The 23,479-nt window shown below is 35.5% G+C and overlaps 2 protein-coding genes across 5 annotated transcripts; one reads left to right on the top strand and one right to left on the bottom strand.

Moving 5' to 3' along the window:
- Positions 1–22: 22 nt before the first annotated feature.
- On the top strand, positions 23–9,492 carry LOC113709277 (uncharacterized). Of its 2 annotated transcripts, XM_027231997.2 has the most exons (7): positions 23–392; positions 877–1,024; positions 3,628–3,819; positions 5,172–5,300; positions 7,738–7,907; positions 8,246–8,376; positions 9,277–9,492. In XM_027231997.2, the coding sequence occupies exons 1-7, from the start codon at positions 218–220 to the stop codon at positions 9,352–9,354; spliced, it is 1,023 nt and encodes a 340-aa protein (XP_027087798.1). In that variant the 5' UTR covers positions 23–217; the 3' UTR covers positions 9,355–9,492. The 2 variants fall into 2 exon arrangements, with proteins under 2 accessions (XP_027087798.1, XP_071922283.1); XM_072066182.1 differs by lacking the exon at positions 8,246–8,376 and having other exon boundaries at positions 83–392.
- A 1,526-nt stretch (positions 9,493–11,018) lies between these two features.
- On the bottom strand, positions 11,019–20,418 carry LOC113710295 (WPP domain-associated protein). Of its 3 annotated transcripts, none has more exons than XM_027233217.2 (6): positions 20,162–20,418; positions 17,071–19,586; positions 16,348–16,474; positions 15,498–15,599; positions 11,929–12,007; positions 11,019–11,496 (listed from the first exon to the last, which is right to left on the bottom strand). In XM_027233217.2, exons 2-5 carry the CDS (start codon positions 19,572–19,574, stop codon positions 11,930–11,932), a joined length of 2,811 nt encoding a protein of 936 aa, XP_027089018.1. In that variant the 5' UTR covers positions 19,575–19,586; positions 20,162–20,418; the 3' UTR covers positions 11,019–11,496; position 11,929. The 3 variants fall into 3 exon arrangements, 2 of the variants coding, with proteins under 2 accessions (XP_027089018.1, XP_027089017.1); XM_027233216.2 differs by having other exon boundaries at positions 11,019–11,456; XR_011821337.1 differs by lacking the exons at positions 11,019–11,496; positions 11,929–12,007 and having other exon boundaries at positions 15,550–15,599; positions 16,348–16,533.
- Between the last annotated feature and the right edge of the window lie 3,061 nt (positions 20,419–23,479).

Raw genomic sequence — 23,479 nt, 5'->3', positions numbered from 1 at the left:
TCCGAATTCCAACAAATATCTTATCATTCGCAAGAAAAAACAAACCTTTACGGTTTCTTCTTCCCTCTCAAAATTATACTACTGCTAGAATAACCAGGAGTAGGTTGCTTGCTTGCTTTGTCAATTGTCACTTCATTTCTGATTTCTCCATCAAAAAATATTTTCAAGAATTAGAAAAATACGGGGGAAAAGCAAAAAATTTGGGTTGACTTTCTGGATGGGGTCAGAGTCAGAATGCGGTAAGAGTGAGGTGGTCTTGGGTGTGGATGGCGGTACTACCTCTACTGTCTGCGTTTGCATGCCCCTTCTCCCTTTCTCCCATCACCTGCCGGACCCTCTTCCTATTCTTGGCCGGGCAGCCGCCGGGTGCTCCAATTACAACAGCGTCGGAGGTATATTCTTGCTATTGTATTTCAATAGGAAATGATTTCATGATTTCTGGACGGTTATGTATTGTGAAGGGTTAATTGATTTTTGAAGTTAATTGTTAGTATCAGGTTGGTAGAAGGTCAAAATGAAAACAAGGAAGGGGGAAAGAGGGATTTGGTTATCATGGATTTTATTGTGGCCTGCATTTTGTTTTCTGGGTTGAATTTAGATTTTGATGGCTTTCATTATGAAGTTGATTTCAGTTGATTTCTGTTTTTTTGGAGTTGAGGAATATTATTGTATGTATTATAGAAATAATTTGCTGGTTTTTAGTTTCTGACCTGAAATGAAAATTCATGACAATTGGTTGTAGGCTGTGGTTTGACTCTCATCCCTGCTATTTGTAAGACCTATTCCTAGTGTGCTTGAGAAAGGGGAAAAGATAAAACACCAGTTGCTCGTTAGCGATAAATGTCATTTGCTATTTTTGCTGTTTTGTGTTCTCAGAAGATGCTGCCAAAGATACATTGGAAAAAGTTATGGAAGAAGCGCTTTCGCAATCAGGTGTGAAAAGATCGGCTGTTAGAGCTGTCTGTTTAGGTGTATCTGGAGTTAATCATCTGAAGGATGAGGAAAGAGTATTAAATTGGATAAGGTATGGTATCTTTCTGTTTAAGTATGATCTCTTTTATATTATCTTTTGGGTTTGGTAAGTATTAGATCACGTATTTGTTAAGATACAGGCTTATATTTAAAAACTTCAGTTGGAGTTAATGAATCCATTCATCCATTATGGTTTACAATCCGTTTTATCTTCCTTGATGGTAAAGGATCCTAAACCAATGAATGATTATTTTGAATAGTGCTATTTGAACCTTGTTGATCATCATAGTGTTTACTGCATAGACGGCTACATGGATTTTGGAACGTGCCAAAGAAGCTGCTCTTGTACAATTTTTAGATGATTGTATGTAGCTACTCTAGTATATTCTTCCAATGATAATACTGATTGATGAGTTCTAGGACATTAGCATGCCTTAGAAAGTTCGGGCAATAAATAGTTTTACAATCTTGGGTCAGTATGCTTGGATGTAATATTATGTCTGCCTACACTGCTTTTTCTCTATTGGGTAAGAAGGAATTGAAGAACCAATGCTTTAGAAGGTTTCTCGTTTTGCTTGGGGCAATCACTTTTGGCATTTATGGTTGTTATTAAAGTTGAAGCATGCATACTAGCATATTTTGCTTGCTATTACCCATGGGAAGAACATAATGCCCCTTCTGCATTGAAGGAAAGACTACTTTGTGGTACTTTTTTGAAATAATTTTTCTCTCTTAGAAATCTTCTTTTATAGAATAGGAATTGAAATAATGTTTTTTTGGGTGAGTCAATAAGTAAAATTTAAGAGTAGGAAGAAGATTTTAGAGATGGTTGCTGATATTGCCAGAGCAATTCTTATAATCCTGGAGCGATTTTTTATCAAATGGAAAATTACCCTGTTGACGCCAACATTTCTATGGGACTGACCAATGAATTTTTCTCTTACTTATACTCCTCACTCTCCCGTTTCCATTTTCAGTTTCACTATGAATCTTTTTCTATTCTCAACCAACCACCTTTAATGGCTACTGACATTCACACCTGATGTGATGTTGCTGGTTAAACTAACTAGCTCCATTTTCAAAGTGCAAAGGTTAAAATCATATAGAGCCATCACTTCCTAAAACACTTTTTTGAATGTAAAGGGGAAAAAAATTTGAAACATTATAAGACATCAAGGGCCTTGATTTCATATTCCTAAATTTTAACTTGAATCAATCTTGGTAGAACCCCGAAATAGCTTAGTAAATCAATATTTGGTGAATAAAGATCAACCGCACAACTTAGTAATTTTACGTGAAAGCACAAAATGTAAGTTGGAAATGTACAGATCTATCATGAATGGACTAAGATTCAACAATACAAATGAGATGAGCACCATATATAACCAGAAGGAAAAAATCATGGTATCATACAATACCAGTCAAAAACCATTCTGATAACTGTACCAAACTTGGGAGGAAACAAATCTGGAAGGCAGCAGGGTAGGGAGGTTGTAGAGAGATACTCATCGACAAGAGCAAGAGAGAAGCTGGTTGGGAGTGGTACTTGTTGAGACCTGGGATTGGGGAAGGAAATAAAGTGGATGGTTGGTGAAGGGGAAGCAGGACTGAGTGGAGCAGCAGCAGGGCTGCTAGGAGTAGGGTGTCAGAGAGAGAGGTAGAAGAAGGGGGAGGGAGTTGAATACGACAAACAGAAGTGGAGGGAGTGGGTTCCATATGAATTAATGAAGATGTTGGGGTTGACTTGGGGAAGGTTAGTTTGCCATTTAATGAATAATGGCTCTGGTATTAAAAGAATTTCTCAGGCAATATTGCCAGCCTTTTAGAGATTCGTCATTTACATGTCTTGCTCATGCTCAATACTCCTCGAAAAGAAAGTAATCATGGGCAGTATTGCCAGCCTTTTAGAGATTGGTAGTTGACATGTCGTTCTTGTGCACAGTGCTCTTGAGAAAGTAACCAATTTACCTTGAACTGTTTAGCCAATGGTTTAAGCTTCATGTCTTATGTGATCATTTAGTTTTTCTGTTCTTTCTACCTTCTCTTTCATGCTTGTGGGATGTTTGTTAAGGGTATCATAACTTATATATCATAGAAGGCTTGTTGTGTTTTGAAGTTGGAGAAACTGTGAGCTTTGCAAACTGTAGTGTGAATAAGTGCAGCATTTAATTTGGATCACATGATCCTGATTTGAAACCTCTGTTCTCTGAATTTTGGTATTAGAAAATTATGGCTCCTTTAGGACAATTGAAGAACTGTTAAAGGCCTCATGACTTGGATGGAAGCATTGCTAGAGCTTATGGGAGTCGAAATTAATGGAGAGACTAGCCTGTATTCTAGAATTATTGCTTCATGAAAATGGAAAAAACATCTCTTGGTGTACTTCTCAAGAATTTTGTTAACAAACGATATTAACTGTTTGCTCTAAATTTTTAGGCTGCTTTATTATGTGTTCCTTTTGAGTTATTATTTAACGGTGTGTATCAACCCCAAACTTTTAGGCTGCTTTATCTGTGTGTTCATTTTGTGTTGACATTTTATGTTCAGAAAAGGTTACAAGGCCTAAAGAAGACAAACATAAAGTACTTTTTATTGAAACATATGGCAGATTCAAAAAACTCCAACAAGTGGTTCTAAATTACTGTAATTTTGCAGGGACTTTTTCCCTGCTCATGTGAAGATATACGTTCACAATGACGCTGTTGCAGCTCTTGCAAGTGGGACTATGGGGAAACTTCATGGCTGTGTGCTTATTGCTGGTACAGGGAGCATATCCTTTGGATTTACTGAAGATGGAAGGGAAGCTCGTGCTGCCGGTGCTGGACCTGTATTGGGTGACTGGGGCAGGTGATGTTAGGAAATGTGTTTTATTGTATAAAAAGTTGCTCTTTGTGATTCTTTTTGTCTTTTATCTAAGTGATGAAATGGATGTGATAGTTCTAGCAATCAATATTAGTCTATCCTCTTAAATTTAAGTAGAAAGCAAAAATCAATAATTTGTCCTTCATCATAGCTTGATTAAGATAACTGAAACTGGTGCTTATTCGACTCTTCATTTGGCAATTGTGGGCGCATAACAAACATCTAGGAATACGAAAGTGGCAAGGGCATTGGGGAGACGGGGAAAAGAGGGATATACAACACGATGTAGTTCCCAAACATGGTACCTGTAGTTCACCATGCTGGATGAGGGATTTTGTTTTCTTAGCTGTGACTCAAAAAATATGCACACTGAATCAACTTTGGCCCTCGAAGTTTATGGATTAATTTATCTTCTGATTTAATGAATCAACTTTCATAATTTTGTATTTTCTTTGTTTAGAATGCTTCTACTGAAATTCAGCAGAGACTGCAAAATAAAAATTGCAGATTATCAAATGAAAGTGAGCTAAATATTCTTTCTCGCATGGAGAATCTTTGAGCTAAATATTCTTTCTTGCATAGAGAATCTTGTGAAATATATTGATCAATCTTAGGACAAAATGTCGGTGTCCTGCTGTTACTTTAAAGCAATGGCAAGGATATTTGGCATAGGTTTATCTTAGGTTGCTGGAGCTCTGTGATCAAATTTTAAAGGAATGACGAAAATTAACATTAAAGTTTGTGTTGTTTACAACCAAATGACAGGGACTAAATGAGATGGCACAAAAATTTAATGGACAAAAACTGAATTTCTTCCCATCTCTTGATGATTTTGTTTACTAACTTCAAATAATTAGAATCTTGAAAAAGAAAATGACAGAGAGCCATTGCAGATTTTCCTTGCAGCAATCTTTTTTTTTTTTTTTGGGTTTTGTTGTTGTTGCTACTCATATAAAATCTATGTTGGACTTGTATGCTTTCATAGCTCCAAACATTTGCATTTCTGCGAATGGATGGTCTGAAACATTTTTGTGAAAGGATTCCTATAATTACTTTTTCTGGAAGATTGTTTTTGCATTTTTCTCCAATCAGCTTTTGTGTCTGAATTTGCTTGTCTGACCTGGACAAGACAGAATTAACAGTATAGCTCAGAAAATGCTCTACGTTGGACTTATCAGCTTCTGAATTCCTTGTAGCATGTTTGTGAGATGACTAAAGAAGATGGTGTTTTTAAACTATATGAGTTGACCATATATATATATATTTATATATATATGTATATATTTTAACCGTATAGTTGGTTCTTTTGTATCTAAGATATATCTGATTCTGTGCAGTGGCTACGGAATTGCTTCTCGGGGATTGACGGCTGTAGTGAGGGCTCATGATGGTCGTGGCCCGCAGACAATGCTGACAGATCATATTTTGGATTCACTTGGTCTTTCTTCACCTGATGAACTCATAGGGTATCTCTTCAATACCTATAAAAAATTGTTGTCAGTTCTGTCACAAGTCATTGATCAAATACTAATAATGATCTAAAGTTCAGCATTAGGGTTAGTTGTGAGTTGGCAGTTTGCAGATGTGAGAATGCAAAGACCATCTCTGAAGTTTTCCTGAGTCATTAGACTGAAGCCTTCTCACATGGAATGATAGTTCTTAAACAGGGTGAAATCATCTCTAGAATATTAAATCAAAGAAGTAACATAGCAGTGCTTTTGAGGTTGATCAGCTTAGAGCTTTCTCTTGCATTTGGTTTTAAACCTATAGATCTCCATGATCAGGGAAGGCTGTTCATATTCCTGGCTATTGTTTGGTTTTGTGGCTCACATATTGAATTGAGGTTAGTTATACTATGCTAGTGTTAATTGCTCTGCTAGCCATTTAAAAGTAAATGTGGGTCTAATGTATTTGGGAGTCTGAAATGAAATGGAAATCCATTTAACATGCCCATGGAAGAGAGAGAGAGAGAGAGAGAGAGGGATCGCTATCAATCAAATTTTTAGTCTTAATCTACGGTATTCTTTTTTATTTTTCAAAAGATGTGTATCGCTAGATATTCGATATGTATATCAAGTATTTTCTTTTAAAGTCGTTTAGGCCATGATATAGATCTTATTGTGATTTTAGGGTGTATTTGATAAAACTGAAGTCTGAAATTTGAAATTTGAACTCTGAATCCATTAAGTGTTTGAATTGTTAAGTACTAAATCTGATACATTTGAGTGGATATCACATTAAGTGATAAGTGAATAGCTTATCACTTATTTTTAGGAGCAAGTTTTGTCTCGAAAATTCAGTGTCACTTAATTAATTTAGATCAATTTTTGGTTATCAAACGCATCTGAACATGGTAAGATCAGAATCTATTAAGTTTAAGTGCTGAATTGGGCCGTCTGATCAAACAAGGCGTTAATGACATATCAGACAAAAATTACTTCAGGCTTTAGTCAACCATTACTTGTCTAAGATTTGAGATAACAAACAGTGTGATTGCTGGGTTCAAACTGGTGTTTTTTCCTAGGAGTTTAATGAGTAATTTGCCACTTACTGAACCATTAAATAGGACAATCCATTACATTCGGAATGTCTGAATGTAGTTCCTCAAATTTCTGATTTGGCTTTACTTAACTTGTATAGTTTGCTAAATAAGGACAACTAAAAAATTGACTCTCCATTTTAACCTATTAAATATGCTTGAAGGTTGAGACTGAGGTAAATGTTCACAGCCTTTTGGATAAAAGAGAAGCTTTTAGTATAATGTCATTTGTTTCATACCAGCTTTAAGCATAACGTCATTCGTGTCGTACCTGGTTGTAGTCCTATTTTGACTTTTATGTGGGTCTATTATTATGTGTTTCTCAAATGTTCTATCCTCTTAATAGCAACTTAATGTCTCTGGAAGATACTTAAGAGTTCGAAAGGGAAAAGTGGAAAGTGTGGGTCAAAAGCTACAGTTTTCATACAAGGGATGTTTTTTATCTTCCCAACAACTGTTTACAACTTCTAACTTAGGGTCTGTTTGATAACATAAAAAAGTGCTGAAACTGAACTTTTTCAGACATTCAGGTGTTTTGAGTGTTTGATAAATGAAAATCCATTTGCTGAACTTGTTAAGCACTGCTGAACTTGTGTGTATTTTTTTCAGTACAAGAATCCTAACTGAATGCTTAATTCTGATAAAAATCAATAGAATTACTTGAACTATCTTATCTTATATACCAAATCTACCCTTATTTGTTAATTATGTTCAAAATTCTTATCTAATTAAACAACTTGATATTCTCTATATAACAGTTTTCTATTTTTCTTTTCTTTCTTTTTAATGACTTTCACATCTTCTCCATACTCCTCGTTTAATATATTTCATCTTTTATATTAATTTGATTTAAAAATAAATATTGTCATTTTCATACCTAACAATTTTAAACTAATTAAATCATAGGTTCTATTTCTTTTTTGGATGAAAAGATATAAGGGCAAAGTTGTCAAATTTAATTTATTAAGCATTCAGTTATAAATGTTTATCAAACAGTATAAATAGGTTTAGCATTAAAATTCAGACATTCATATATTTCTTTTCAGCGCTTAAAATTCAGCAAATTAATTGTTTTAGTATTCAGACTTCAGAATTCAGATTCAGTTTTATCAAACGGAACCTTAGTCTAAAAGTGCGTGGATCTATCAAAACTGAGAATAATTCTATTGACTGTCCTAAGTTAATGAGCTTTAGAAAGGTAAGGGACTCTACCCTAATAGAAGTTTGAGATGGCTAAATTGCAGACCTTCTAAACATAACGGACTAAAATTGCAACTTTACTACTGGAGTATAAAATTTTTCTGATTGCGGTATATTAATTAGAAGCACCGTCAAAATTTCATGTTCTCTTTATTGGAATTTAGGTGGACCTATGCAGATCCATCTTGGGCTCGTATTGCAGCCCTTGTTCCTGTTGTAGTATCTTGTGCAGAAGCTGGTGATCAAGTTGCAATTGAAATATTAAACAATGCAGTAGAAGAATTGGGTTCAAGTGTAAAAGCTGTTGTTCAAAGGCTATCCTTGGCTGGGGAAGGTCAATGCTTAAGCTTAATATTTAATTGCATTGAGCGTGCACACAGGCATGCACACCCACACACACTCACTCTCAAATACTTGAATGGAAATGTTGTTTTCGTTTTCTCTAAAAGGTTGGATTATTTGAAACAGCATAGAAGAAATCTAAGCTCTTGAAATTTTCTGGTAATTACATCTTGCAATATGAGGATAGCTTTGAATTCTCACAAATTTTGATCCAGCTGTACTCAGCTTTAGGAAATGGTGGTGGGGGTGGAAGAACAATTTAATTTCCTATGGACATGCTCATGGGTTTCATTAGAACTGCAAAGCTGAAAAGCATGGTTTTATTTCCAGACGGAAAGGGTTCTTTCCCTGTTGTCATGGTAGGCGGTGTTCTTGAAGCTAATAGGAGTTGGGATATTGGGAGAGAAGTTATCAATGCTATATTGAAGACCTATTCTGGGGCTTGTCCGATTAGACCAAAGGTTAGTAAAATCAAGTCTTTTGTTTGATGCATGACTTCTTTCTTTTGCCCCACGCCAATGTAGCATTGTTACCCTTGTGAGAGTGCAGAAATGTGTTAAGGGAGAATCTTGAAACTTAGAAGTGTTCATCTTTCAGTATAGGGCTAATAAATTAATGCTCATCTAGTTTTTATTCAATTCAACATTTTCATAAATTTCTGGAGGGAGGAGGTCTTTTATATGGTTGACAATTTATACACATTACCATTTTAACTCATTCACCTCCTTTCCCTGTTTTCCCCCATTCAAACTCAAAATTAGCAAAGTGAAGGTGCATGCATATTTGGATATGATGGTGAAAGAGAAAAGTTATTGACAAGGTATATGTATCGGATGTCGCATCTATTTTTGTGGATTTGCATTAACAATTAAGTTGCTTTAGCTTATTGTTCCCTTACTTGCAAAGCATGGAAGAAGCTTGGGTTGAATTTTAATAAAGTGAGAGTCTGGGTGAGCGGTTGATGTAGTTTTTCAGGTACCAAATTAACAAGCCTTATGCTGTCTTTAGTCTCAAATAAGTTGGACCAATAAAGACCTGTCTATATACGATTATTCTTCTCACTTTTATTCTTTTGAGGGAATGCTAGATATGAGAACAATGAACAAAAAGCAAATAAGAAAAGCAGGAATCCTTGCAGAAGTTGCTTTTTCTGACTACTCAATTTATAACCATCCACTAGAACTCTAAATAGCAACGCATTCAACTGAATAGTTACAAAAGATTTGCACTTGTTTTAGTACGAGGCATCTGGGATTTTAACTTGGCCTGTTTGTGCTTGTGTTTCTTTTTAGTGTTAAGAAAGCTTTTCTCATCATGCAGTTCTAGAGGTTCTTAATTTCAAACTGTTAAAAACTTTTTAGGTGGAGCCTGCTATTGGAGCAGCCCTTGTGGCCTGGAACTCCTTGATGAAAGAGCTACCGGCAAATGGCCATAGATGACTTGGAATGGAAAATTATTCAATTGTACAGAAATTATGTATTACAGATTGATACCAATCATCAATAAATTGTGGAAATTGATAAAATAATCAGCCACAGAGGGATAAAAGTTCTCAATGAATATTAATTTCTGTGATACTTGTTCTTGCTGCTTTGCATTGCTTTGCCGTCTGTATTTTATTTTATTTTTAATACAAGGGATGGGTGGGATTTAAGAAACGATGAAAAGAGGGAGAGGGATTTGACCTAATGACTTTTAATTCTTAAGGCCTACCTCGGACAATTTTGGCAGTAAATTTTGGCTGACAGCCCAAATTTTCACCTATTCTCATTTGTGCTCTTTACGAGTGTAGTTTCTTTTCTCGGGTGATTGATTTCCAATTTCCTCTCTCTGAAACATTACTTAACCATGGGGAGTCAATTGATCTTGGGATTATCGATGAAAAGAAAATAAAATTCTGAGAAATGCATTTAATTGTGTTGGTTTTTAACCAAACAATGAAAGAAAATTATAAGTTATAAGACAAGGGATGCATGGTTGATTTTAGACATCAATAACCTGAACTTCCGGTTATGTCTTTACAAATCATTTTTAACTCTAATATCAATTAGTCTATTAGGGAAAGTGTTGTTCTTGTTGATAGAGGTTCTCTCTCTCTCTCTCTCTCTCTCTCTCTCTCTCTCTCTCTCTCTCTCTCTCTCTCTCAATTTTGGTATTGTGGGAAAAGGGGAAACAGTGGGACTAAGGAAGTTATTACTTCTAATTGGTCAAATGCTATGTGCCCTTTTGTGTTAATTGTTGTCATAAATGGAAAAAAAAAAAACAATTCTGTTCAGATGATTAAATTCTCTTGCTTTACACATTTTGCCATCAAGACATCCTCATCTTGGAGATGGCAAGGGAACGATAAATGGTCTCTTTTTATTTCCTAGCCCTTTCTTCTCCTTTTAGCTTCTGCTTTTTTCTTGAATGGTTTTCATCTCTTTTTTTGTTCAATGGTTTTAATTTGGAAATTGGGAAAAAAAAGGTATTACCCTTTTTCTTTTCTTTTTTTCATTAACTAAATAGTGAAAGATAGATAAATCCAATCATAGGTTAGTTAAATCTGTTGAGGGTGGAACTCACTCTCAACACACAACAAAGGTATTTTTACGATCAGATGTTAAGAAAATAAGAAATTTTATTGGATGAGTGATAGCACTTTCAACGCATCTAAAAAAGGATTTTTTTTTTCTCTTTTCATTACAACTTGTCAATTGTAGAGACCTTGTACTTTGGTCTGTACATAATTAGGATGAAGTTGGTTTTTTTTTTTTTTTTTTTTTGACATAAGTTCAATGTTTTTTGACGAGAAATGTTGATGAAGGTTTTCAATGCAATGCAAATTTACAGGAACTAACGCTTAACTTCCATTCCATATTCGAAGCAGAAATTAGGTTCTATTAAATCATTTTCGCAGAAAAAACACCATTAAGACGGACATCCAAAGGGATGCATGCTCCCTTCTCTTCCTGCCGATCAGATAAGAAGGCTTTATATTATCTCAAGGTTTTCGTAGTATGTTATACTGGTACTTCTGGTCATTTGAGTTGTGCAGAGAATCGAATAAACCAGCAGAGGTCTTTAGCACAAACAATATAAGCAGCCAGCAAGGTAGACGGTGTAGTAAACCATTTTTTTATACATCATTCACAGAAATTTACAGTAAATGCTATACAATCAACTGGTCAAGGAAAAAGAAAAGAAATGTTACTACTATAGACTGCTATTGAAACTAAGAAACTTTTGGCTACAATAGTTGATGATACACCTTTAAATAATTGCACAACAAAATTGATTTCTGCACCACATATCAGGTTGGACAGTAGTGTAACTTGGGATTCTTGGCATCTGTCGTTCTGTTGCAGCTGCAGGTGCTTTCCAGAATTCTGGTGAATATGATTAACTAATGTTCCACCATCATAACTGCAAAATACCTCCCTTAAAAGTAAGGGTTAAAAAAGATTGTGCTCTCGCCAAAGAGGATTGATTGGCTTGGAATTGGTTCCATGCGAACCCAAAAACTAGCAGCAGCAGGAGCAGCATGCAATGATGTTTGATTCTGCTCACCAGAAGAAATATACAACCCTTTAGGAGACACCCTTTTAACCAATTCAAAATTAAGTATGTCAGCAAGAATCCAAGCAAATACCCTGTAGGCTATAGAACATAGCTAGGCAGTAAAAGGCAAATAAGGTGAAGAGAACATATTCTAGGCTATTTGTCTATTTCTTTCATCCGATTAACTGTTTTACAATCTATTTCTGGAAATGCCCTTTTCATTTCTTCCCCCCCGGGGGGAGGATATAGCGGTATAGTGGTTGGCTTTGGTGCCAGCCTCTAAGACTTACTGCCAAAAATAGCACATAAACAGGAAGTAAAAGGTAAATCAGATGAAGAAAACCGTTCCTAAGTTATTCTTTCATCTTACAGCTTTAAATTTACTTTTTAGGTTCCTTTTTTGTTTCTATAGGGCGGGTTAAGTAATCGGTTTTTGTGCCTGCCTTTAAGGCTTCTACAATAAAAGAACCTACCTTAGCATGGGGAAAATTGTCGTTGCTTCATCGATTCTCCAGTTAATTCTCGTCTAATGAGTTTAAGGGTCTCCATAACCTGCAACATGATAAAAGAAATTCTGGTAAAACAAACTGATATCAGATATATAACTAGATGATAGAAGCATTATCATGTGGCAAACAGATTCCCTAGTCTGTTAACAGAAGACCAGGAGGCAACGGGCTAGGTTGTTGCATGAGGGGAAGACGTTATATAAGTTGAGTATGCAAGAAAGAGCTTGCGGGTGGGGGGTGGCGGAAGGTTTTCACTGGGCTGTTCTTCATATCGTCTACTCACAATTTACGGTCCTTCAGCGGGAAAATTTAATAATTTTGCATGCACAGAAAAGCACGAATGTCTATGCTCCTCAAGTTGAGGTTAAGAAGGTCTTGACAAAGGTTGGACCACGAATAACAATATATAGGTCAAGTTTCCACCCTGTGGGAAATGATCCATCCTCAGTGAAAAAGAAGTATCGACTCTGACCAATATGGAGTACTCCTTTAAGACATGTTTTGAAAGCAGCCTTTTTCACACTGTCCTAATATTGAATCAGAAGAATCAAGCTGTATCGCAATACTAGAAGTATGGGGCATTTTCCAAAAAGCAGAAAATGTAGAAAGCATTACAGAAGTCACAATCCGAACAAGCATGGCGAAGCCCATGAGCTTGAGGGCAAATAGCATTCTTATACATTTTTGAGTCCCAACCCCCTCAATATTGCAGGTCTGACCCATAAATAGCCAGTAGATCAAGTTACTCACAATAGGTGGAGCGTGTGTACTCACAGAAAAGTAAGTAAGAGTGCTTATAATGATGAGAAAATTTGTGAAAAGCCACAGTTTGGGGAGAAATTATGTCAGGAGAGATACAAGCCATCAATCAAATAACAAAATACTTCAGTTAATTTTTGACATGCAAATTAAAATGTGCAAAACCCAGCAAGAAGGATCTCACTTGTGAAATGGAGGAGACCTATGATTTATTAGAAAAATGCAAATTTAGACATATGCTACCACAGTTCATGGATACGCTGCACAGCCAGCACAGCCAGACATATGACATTAAGTTTTAGCCCCAGAGTAGCACGTCATGGTCCCCACTAGGCAGTGCTAGTTTAAGTATTAAAGACTTTCCAAAGATTATTTGGCATCTTTTCAACCCAGCAATAACAAAGCAAAGAATATACAAAAAGATTGTTAATGATAATCTCCTGGTTACATGTAAAGTCAATTATCTGTGTCACCATTTTCTCCATTTCAATCCAAAAGAGCCTCCCAGTTCTTCAATAATACTCTCCCCTACCACGTTGAGTTCTAATACCACATAACAGATGACAATTACTCCCAATTTCCCTTACTTCTTTTGGAGTGTACTCAGTACGTGATTACCTCCCAGTTCTCCAGTTATTTCTCTTGTCCACCTGTTTGCTCACGTGGTTAGTATTATGTGACAACAGAAACCATTGAGCTTTTTCTTCTCTGCCATCTTGGCATATTTGGCTTCAGTTTATATACAGTTTACTACATATCCTTCATACAATTTGGTTTAGAAGATAACAGTTCTTAAATCCCAGAATTACACATCATATTCCAAATTCTTCATCCTCTTTTATGGAGTAATTTTTATATGTTTACTGCATGAAATTATTTTGGACACCTATTATATGAAAAATTCCAGCACAGATCACTTGGGATGTAATTTTGGTCCAAATAAAAGAGTCTATAAGAGTATATTATCTTCCCACAGACAAATTAATTTAGCTGCAGGCTGCAAATCATCTTCTACTTGAAAAAGTCTTTGGCAAAATGAGGTTGAAGAAGTATTGACTCTAGACAATTTTGCAGGAAAAAAGAATGAGATTCATGCTTGTTTGGCCACAACTCTAGCAATGGCAGTACATCATATGATGACACTTAGTAGTTATTCTAGAGTGCTAACTTTGTTACGCTTTTGGGCTTTGAAAAAAAAAACCATCACTGCCTGAATTCCAATATAAGTAAATTTTTTAATCTATTACAAACTTGGATTGGATATAATGGATAAGTACTAACTAGGTCTACTCAAATTTCCAACCCAGGCCTAAGGCCATTATCCTATCTTTACTGTAATCTGATTTTTGACAAAAGAAAAACTATTACAACTATTCCTAGTAAAATGTTGGGTTTATCTTTAACAAAATTTTCATGTACTTTGAACAACAAGCCACAGTATATATGAAGAATATAAGGCCTTGTATAGTTGCCTTGGGCTTTTTCTATTTCAAAATTTTTGTATATTATATTTTCATTTTCTGTTTAATCTGGATAAACATGTACTCAAGTTCTTAGTGCGATATATTTTGTGGAACACACTACATTATCCATATGCTATTTGTTCTGTCTAAAGGAAAAAATTTTGAAATTTTTTCCACTTTTATTAGAAAAGTCCAAAAGAAGTAATCACAATTAGCTCATGACAGAACACAAATTCAAAAGTGATTGTATGTTATCCTTCTGTAATAAATAATGGTTCAAGGGGGAAAACAAATCCAACAAGTAAAAGAGACAGGTTTGATGGTAAATTAAGTGGGTTTTGCCCAGCATCATATCCACGAAGGGGTTCAAGCTCAGTGAGATTGAAAGGAATGGATCATTTCATGGGGTTTGGCTTAGCTGCAGGTTCATAAGGAAACTCCCCCCCCCCCCTCTCTTCAATCGCATTCCAAGCAAAAGGAGAGAGCACAAACCATTCAATTGATGCAAAAGTTAAAACTAGACATGTCTAACGATACAAAACTTTACTGCTTGCTCTATAAGGTGAAAAAGGATCACAAACAACAGAGCAAAAGATGTTAGCTAATACAGCATGGGAACCTTCATGGCCATAGCATCTCAGAACTGTGGTTAATTCCAATAGATAGGCTTTTAGATGGTATATATGAACAACTAGCAACACTTTCTGTTATGTAGACCATAGGCAAAAGCTAACTCTATATTCAATCTTAAGACTCAAACCATCAACATCTAAGGTAGTAAACAATTGATGTGTTGCATGATTTCATTTCAAAATGCCATAACTGGAGATGAAGTAAATGTTAACATGGAGAACATGGAGAGTTTAAACTCAAACAGATTGGCTTATAAACACGGGAAGAAATTTTAAAACTGGTGTGATTAAACTCAAAAAAATGCCTCACAAAGACCAAAACGTTTTTTCAGAAATTTATGAGATTGGGCTCGTGAGAAGGTTAAAATTGCAAGGTTTAACTCAACAAGTTGGGAATGAACTAAAAAGGAATTCTTTCGGAAAGGAGAAGAAAGCGGTTAAATAATTGCAGTATCCAACTTTTGCGTTAAGTTCATTTGATTAACCAGACAGATGCAAATATCTAGATAGCTGAAGGTTGTCTAGGAAACTGCATATGCTTGTATTAGTCTAGTAGATCTAGTAGATAGATGAACGGTTAGACAACCATACAAAATGGTCACGGTGTTTGAAGTGCATACATCTATATAAAAACCAACAAGGTCATGTGACATGATGTAACAGAGAGTAGTGAACTTACCCCGGGATAATGTCGTAAAACTGGAGAGTAGTGATCTAGGGCTATGTATATCTTCTCAAGCAAGTTGTGAAACTTATCCACCTTATCACCCAAAAGATCAACCTGAATTGCAGCAGAGTACTAAGTTAAGAAGCGCAAATGGAGGACCACAATATACATCTAGATTAGGGTCTAAAAGTTCCTAACAACCAAACATTGTGTTTCCTTACTGTAGGATCTAATATCTTCTTACTCACTGCTCCCATAATCTAAACCAATGCCATAAATATGGCTTATTCCCAATGCTGAACATTATACTAAGATCCTCCTCAGTCTTGCTCTCAACTTTATTTTCAAGACACCACATCTTTGATGCTTGTCAATTATCAGAAGAACCAAGGACAAATTACTGCACTAATATTCTGGATGTAGCATGAAAGGAGTAACTATATTATGTACATAAACACTTTGCTGTTTGTTTCTTGATAATAAACGCACCATTTCAATTAGCACTATCAACCAAGTCATAGGGCAAAAGACGGAGAAATATCAACTAAGAACAATATCCTTCTCAAATACCATAAAAGGCCCTATCTCTACTTAGGTACTTCTGGTCCATTCTACAAGTTATTGTATCTTTCTAATGTGGACACACACATCAATCAACCATTAACTAGCATCTTATGCATGATTCAATAATCAAGTTCCTCTGTTATCAAAAAATACAATATCAGAATTTACTCATAATTGATTGATTTACCAAATTTTCTCAGTTCACCATCCATATAAAAATGCACCAACTAGTACTCATTTGACATGATGAGCAGACAAAACCTTGTATACAGGGCAACAAAAGAGCATAATTAATAACCTCAGCCTCAGCCTTTTGAAGATGTGCACGTTTCCTCTCAAGCCTCTGCTGATACATGCGCCCTGTCCTTTTAAGCGAGTTAGCTTTCTTGACCAGAGAATTCAATTGAGAAGATGAATCTTCGACCCTGAGAGGATAAAGGAAGATTTCAATTGTACATGAACTCGATTGCTCATTAAGACTAATCTGCATCAGAGGAATACTTTTGTTGTAAGTAGTTGTAAGCAGGGGCCAATAAGGATTAAAAGCTCCATTTTAAGTCAAAGCACTTGACTAATGTTTGACCATATCCAACAAAGATCACATAACAGCACCCATGCCAAGTCCTGTGGACACCTGTTCTTTGGGGTTCCCTTACTCTTATTACCAATGACTAATCTGTTCAACTCATAATTACTTTAATAGAAAAGCAATTCCGGTTGGGGTCAGGTGAACCTTGTTGTTTATGATGTCAAGAATGCAATTGATGCTAGTTAATGGAACTTATTCCTAAGAGACAAGGATATTAGAGATGCACATCCATCCTCAAGCAGGGACAAACACACATAACACACAAGCGTGAATGCATAAAGCCTTAGAGTTTCAAAATGAACTCACTACAACTTCAAACAATGCAAAATAAGCACTAGATAATAGCAAACTAGTAGTTTTTTAAACAAACTCCAACCGATTACTGTGCTCATGAAATAAAAAAAATGAAAAAACCTAGCAGAATATATGTACCTCAGGCTATTTGCTTTCATTTTCCCTGTTACTTTGCATTCAAAATCAGCAAGCATCTTCAACAGCCCTTGGACATCAACAATTACCGCTTCCATCTGTTCCCTTTCTTTAGATTTCATCAGTAAGAAACTTGCATGCTTTGCTTGGTTTAGAGCAAGTTCCATCTTTCTTTGGTTGTCAGCCTCCTCTAAATCCTGATATGCTTCTTTGAGTTTTTTATTCAATATCTGGATTTTCACTTTATCTGCTTCAATTTGTGATGATGCTTCTGCCAATTGGTCCCTTACCAATTCCAATTCATTAGTTCTCTGAGAAACTAGTAGTTTCTGCTGACTTGCATCTGTTCTAAGCTCTAGAGTAGCTAACTCAAACCGCTCTCTCTCTTTTGAAATGTCCATTGCAAACTTCTCTTTCTCTTGCACTGACACTGCTAATTCTTGCTTCAGTCTTTCGTGATGTTCAGCCTCTGATTTCAATTGATTATCTTTTTCCACAGCCTTCACCTCAAGAGATCTTAGACTTTGACTTTCTGTCAAATATTTCCCATACCATGTATTGAGTTCTTCAACAGCATTCTTAAGAGATTCTCTAAGTAATACATCAAAGATTCCTTGTGCAATTAATGACTCTAATTCAGAATCTTCAAATTCAAATGTTGGTGCAACTTCAGCTTTGGCAACAACTCCCTTCAAAACAATATCATAAACCTGCTGCGTTATTAAATACTTCAGGTCTGATTCTTCAGTTGCACATTTCATGCATCTTGCTATCTCACTTACAACACATTTATATATATCTTCAATAACTGCAGCTTCTATATGTGCATCTTCCAAAGCAGAGTTGGCCTCAACTATTGAATGCTCCAACCTTTTTTCAGCAGCATCAGCAACTTGGGATGACAGAAGCTTCACCTCATTTTTCCTGTCTCTAAGTGAGTCTTTTAGTTGATGATTTCCAGAGAGCAGGCCAAGAGGTCTGTCTTTTAAATCATGGAAACTTCCAGTATTACTATTAGATGCAGGTGGTTTTTCATTTTCCTCAAGGATGTCATCCAATTTCAGAATAACTGCTGGGATCCTTTTCCTTAATAGATCAAATTCCTTATCCTTCTTGTGTGGCAAACAGGAACCCCTTTCTTTAAGGTATTCCCTTTTTAGACTATAATAATCCTCAGTCAGCTGATGCACAGTTGATTCATGGTCTCTCCTCAACTTTGTTATGATGTTATTGAAATGAGCCACCAGTTCTTCCTTGTTCAGGTGTTTCAGTTGAACTGCTTCATAGTTCTCGGGCACATCTGTTGTAGAACCCTCTAACTTAAGGTATTCCCTTTTTAGACTATAATAATCCTCAGTCAGCTGATGCACAGTTGATTCATGGTCTCTCCTCAACTTTGTTATGATGTTATTGAAATGAGCCACCAGTTCTTCCTTGTTCAGGTGTTTCAGTTGAACTGCTTCATAGTTCTCGGGCACATCTGTTGTAGAACCCTCTAACTTTCCATTTCCATCCCAAAGAGATGATGAGGAATTAATGTGGTTGCTCAAGGCCCTGCGGTGGAAATGATCTGCATCATGAGATCCATGGGATGATAGTTGCTCTGTTTCTGAATGGGACAATGACTTTAACATGGCAGCTAGCTCCTTGCGTACATCAGAAATTTGACTGAACTTTTCGATCCAATCAACACTTTGACTGCCACTTAACAGAGCACTTTCACTCCAGAGTTTTTGCTCAAACTCTTCCTGAATAGTCTGAATTGAACTGTGCATGACCATATTCTCAAGTTCTTCTTGCAAGTCTCTCTCCCAATGCCACTGACTAAGTGTTGACTTGGACAACCTTAACATGTCATATGCCTGATAACAGATGTTTTCTAGTGTCATCGTCAAAGTGTCTAACATCCTATCTACATCAACCCAGCTTTCAGATTCCTTCTCCCACAGAATACCACCTAGTCCTACCAACTCTGAACCAGAATTAATGCTCTTAATTGAACTACAGCCTCCAGCACCAACAATTCCCTTCTCAAGGTTCTTAAATTGCTCTCTTACTATACTACTTAGGCCTTTCAAGGACTCCCCCATCTTATCATGCACTGAGCAAGCCTCCTCAAAAGTCACACCCCTCCCACTACGAATACTTTCCAGCTGATCCTCTATCATGGATGGCCCAAAAGACTCAATAGCGTCAAAATCCACATTATGAAATTTCAAAATCTCCTCCATGTTGGCCACCTTGAGTTCTTTTGCCGCAATTTTCTCAGCTGCCTCTTGCTCCACCGCATTCACCATTCCCTTAATAACAGAGTCACTAACCATCCGTGAAATCATCAGTCGGTCATCGATATCATCCAAATAAGTATCCAAATCCACCAACAGCTCATCCTCCAAATTCTCCCCTACATTTTCACCAAGCCCCGCTTGCTCCCCCTCATCCCCATCCAATCCACTCACATTCCCTTCTTCCACTCTCTCACCCTCCATCAACTCTTGACTCTCCATTCCTTATCCAACCTAAAATAAATTTAGAAAAGGAAAAATAAAAAAAAATTTAAGCACTTATAAGCTTCAATATGCTTTATCAAAAATCTTAAGATTAAGCTAAAAATATAATAAGGCAAAAGTGAAAAAATTAGAAAAGAAATTTAAATAAATTTAACTCTTGACTCTCCACTCCTTATCCAACCTAAAACAAGTTTAGAAAAGGAAAAAGAAGAAAAAAGAAGAAATTTAAGCACTTACAAGCTTCAACATGCTTGATCAAAAATCTTAAGATTAAGCAAAAAATACAATAAGGCAAAAGTGAAAAAGAAAAAAGAGTTGTTTCCTCTTAGCTCAAGTTCTAATGCCTAATTTAGCTCAACTTTGTACCGGATGTACCAAATTTAAATGAACTAAACACAAAATTACAGTTAAAAAAAACCAAATAAGAAGTTCAAATGTAACAAAACTTATGCAACAAATGCAAAACAAAAAAAGAAAAACTTAAAAGAAATGAAGAGGGCTGCTCCTTCTTAAACCTTATTCAAATAAAAATCAGAACTTTATCCAAAATTAACGGTCAAGAAAGCATTTGAACCCAACCTTACCGTTAAAAAAATGTGGGTTTTGCTCTCTGGCAACAGCTTTCAAGTGGGTTTCTTTTACTTCTGCAAGTTGTTAGGGTTTTTGAGGGATTTACTGCGTGTTTGTATGTGTGTTTGCGGGAAGCTGTTCGAGGTTAGACTGAGCGGGAGAGAGAGAGAGAGAGAGGGCTGTGAAAGAACCTTTAATAGCTAGTTTGGGAGTTCAGAATAGGAAGGAAAAGAAGAGAAAAGAAAGGAAGGGAAAAAAAGGAAAACATGTTTTAATGTTGTTTGGAAATTTAAATAAAAAATGAGATGATTTGAAATATATAAACGTTAATAAAAATTTGTTCAATATATATTTAAAAATAAAATAGATATTTTAAAATATTTTGTTAGACTTCCTCAACATTCCTTTGCTTTTCGATCACATTTGGGCGGAAAAGTATATCAATAAAAGCAACAACATACTCTCCATCCAAATTCTTTGATTTCTTTTCTTTTCTTTTGTATCTCTCGAAAATTCCCAAATGACAGAAAGAAAGCCTTTTGTTCTTCTTTTCTTTCTTTTCTTATCAAATCCAATCTTCCAAGACCACATTAAAAAGAGGGGTACTAAGTTACTAATCCTCTCCACAGGATGACCATCATAATTCATAAGAATATTTATGACATGATTTTTATTTATTAAATTATATGATAAAATAAATAATATGAGTGTTATTAACAAAAAAAAAAGTGGAATTTTATTAAGATTTTCCATGATTAAGGTTGTTGTTTGTTTAAAAATTTTGTTAAGCAATCATGGAAGCTCATAATTGCATTGATGGGCCCGCTCGAAAGCTTCCAAAACCATAAAGTGAAAATTTCCCACCGAGTTAAGTAATAAGCATTTACTATAAGCAGACGCGTTTTGCTTTCCAATTGATTGTGACCACTGATTGATGGAGATTTATTAAATGTTGGTGGTTGCTTCTTTTCTTCTCCTTTCTTTTTCCAAAAGATCCTTAGGATGGTTGAGAAAGTATTTTAGAATCTTAACATTGGTAACTTTCATTTTCATCAGAGGATTTTTTTTCTTTTTTTTTTTCTTTAAATAAAGAGTATCAACAGTGGCACTTCACTTATCCGCTCAGGATTTTGAACATTGTAGGATAATAAAATAGTATTAGGTATGTTAAGAGCTGACTAACCTCACCTTTCATTGAAGTTCATCTTAAATATCGAGTTTGGTTAAAGGTTATTATTTCAAAGCTAGAATGTAATTTTAGGTAGCTTGTTAGCCAAACTAATATTGCATCATATGAATTGTTGATCCTTCCTCTTTAAAAAAAAAAAAAAGAAAAAAAAATCTGCTTTATGAATGCCAAGTACTTGGGATTAATAGCCACTGGCCATTTGGTCCAGTGGTCATCACCATTAAAGGTGATGTTGGAGGTCAGGGGTTCAATTCCTGACTCTCACAAATTTTGACAAATTTGTGGCGGTCTTAATTGATGTTCATCGATAGAGTCTGTACTCACATCGAACCCCCTCCCCTTCCCTTTAGACTAGGCTAGATTAGATTATAGGACATCTATCGTTGCGACAAAAAAAAAAAAAAATACTTGGGATTAATAAAGTCTCCACTTTGCACCTTCAATTTTTTTTATTCAATACTTACTTGGCAAAGACTTATATAGATTTGGTCCGTCACTTAAAAATAGACCCTGCAAAAATAAATAAGGCATGTCGCCCCTTTTACTTTACAAATCTTCAGGCTTTTCGACAAAAAAAAAAAACGACGTGGCGAGTTTTCGGCTACATGGTCCACAGCCTAGGCGGTAGACTGGGTCTACCCAAAGTATTTGCCTACTTGGTAACTTTACACCTCATTCTCTTGATTTTGGAAAGTTTGTCCACTAGTAGCCACCTTGTCTACTTGGAAAGTTTGTCCCAAAGCATTTGCCTTGTCAGTGACTTGACACCCTATTCTTTTGATTTTGGATGATTTATATGTTATGTTGATAAATGTGTAATATTCTCATTTTTATTGGCTAAATTTGCAATGCACATACTAAGTTTAAGGGCTTAAAATTTAGATTTGGAGTTGATTTAAAGCCTAATTAACGTAATTTTTCACACATTTGTTCTATGCAAACTCTTGACCCGTGTTTCTTCCAACTCGAACACATATTTCTTCTTCCGCCAAACCCTACAAAAATCAAGCATTTAACACAAACTCAATCAATATTCAAAAAGTAAAAAGGATTTTTTTAATAGGCGTCCAATGGGCACTCATTAATATATTTATATCACACCTAACTTATCATATGAATTCACACACAAATAATTATTATACTATCTTACATTTATATATTTCCCTAATTAACGTTATCTTTTCAAAATATGAACACTTGAAATCCATCTTAACAATGTCCGACACCCGTTAGACAGGTCCAATAAAAAAAATTTGAACTTTTGTATTTAGAAATAAAAAATAAATATATTTTAAAAAAAGCGCTGATGGGTCCGGCAAATTATTGCTTGGAACCCAACGCAGATCGTTAAAAGGTTATGAAAGTTAAGCTATACTTGGTTAGAGGAGGCCCAGTAGACTTTCAATTGGATCCGTAGGCTGAAGTTGTCCTTATTCACGGGTCGAACAAGTGAATTGGTTTGAAGCAATTGGTCCACCAAAAAACTATTCAACACTGACCCGACTGATGAAATATTTGCACATTTTGGTCATGCATGAAATTTGCTAAATCAAGCAAGCAAATACTACTTGGATAAGTTTGGTTTTATTGACCAATATACACTGAATAAGGCACAAATGCTAATGCTAGTTTAAAGCACCTAATATATAAGATTAGGTTTACCCAAATATTTTCCTATCAACTAACTAGACATGGTATTCCATTGTGTTAAGATTAGTTATACAATTGGTGCTCAAGCTTTGAGCAGCTTTCAAGATATGGAATGGGTCTATCCTATTCCATTGTGCTAAAGATGCACAAATTGTATAGTGATTATTGAGTCTTTGCTCAGATTGTACGTACTTTTGACATAATCAATACAATTTATCGTTTCGAAAAAAAAAATTATAAGTGGTATTCCACCATTTGAGTAGTCTTTCTATACTTACGTAATCTTGAAGCAAACACATTGATGATTTAGTATTGATCTCTTGTTTAATGTCAGAGGATTAGTAGTAAATTATCGGTGCATGTTTCATTCTAGATTGAAATCAAGTTGGTTTATTATGTGACACTTAACAATTTGTCTAATCTCTTGGCTTGCACTACATTGATAAGATTGTATTACCAATTTTACATTTTTTTTGGGGGTGAGAAAAAGGTT

This window comes from Coffea arabica, chromosome 9e, assembly GCF_036785885.1.
Source record: "Coffea arabica cultivar ET-39 chromosome 9e, Coffea Arabica ET-39 HiFi, whole genome shotgun sequence".
Lineage (NCBI taxonomy): Eukaryota > Viridiplantae > Streptophyta > Magnoliopsida > Gentianales > Rubiaceae > Coffea > Coffea arabica.
The sequence above is the reverse complement of the archived record's forward strand: the minus strand, read 5'-3'. Positions and strand labels throughout refer to the sequence as shown.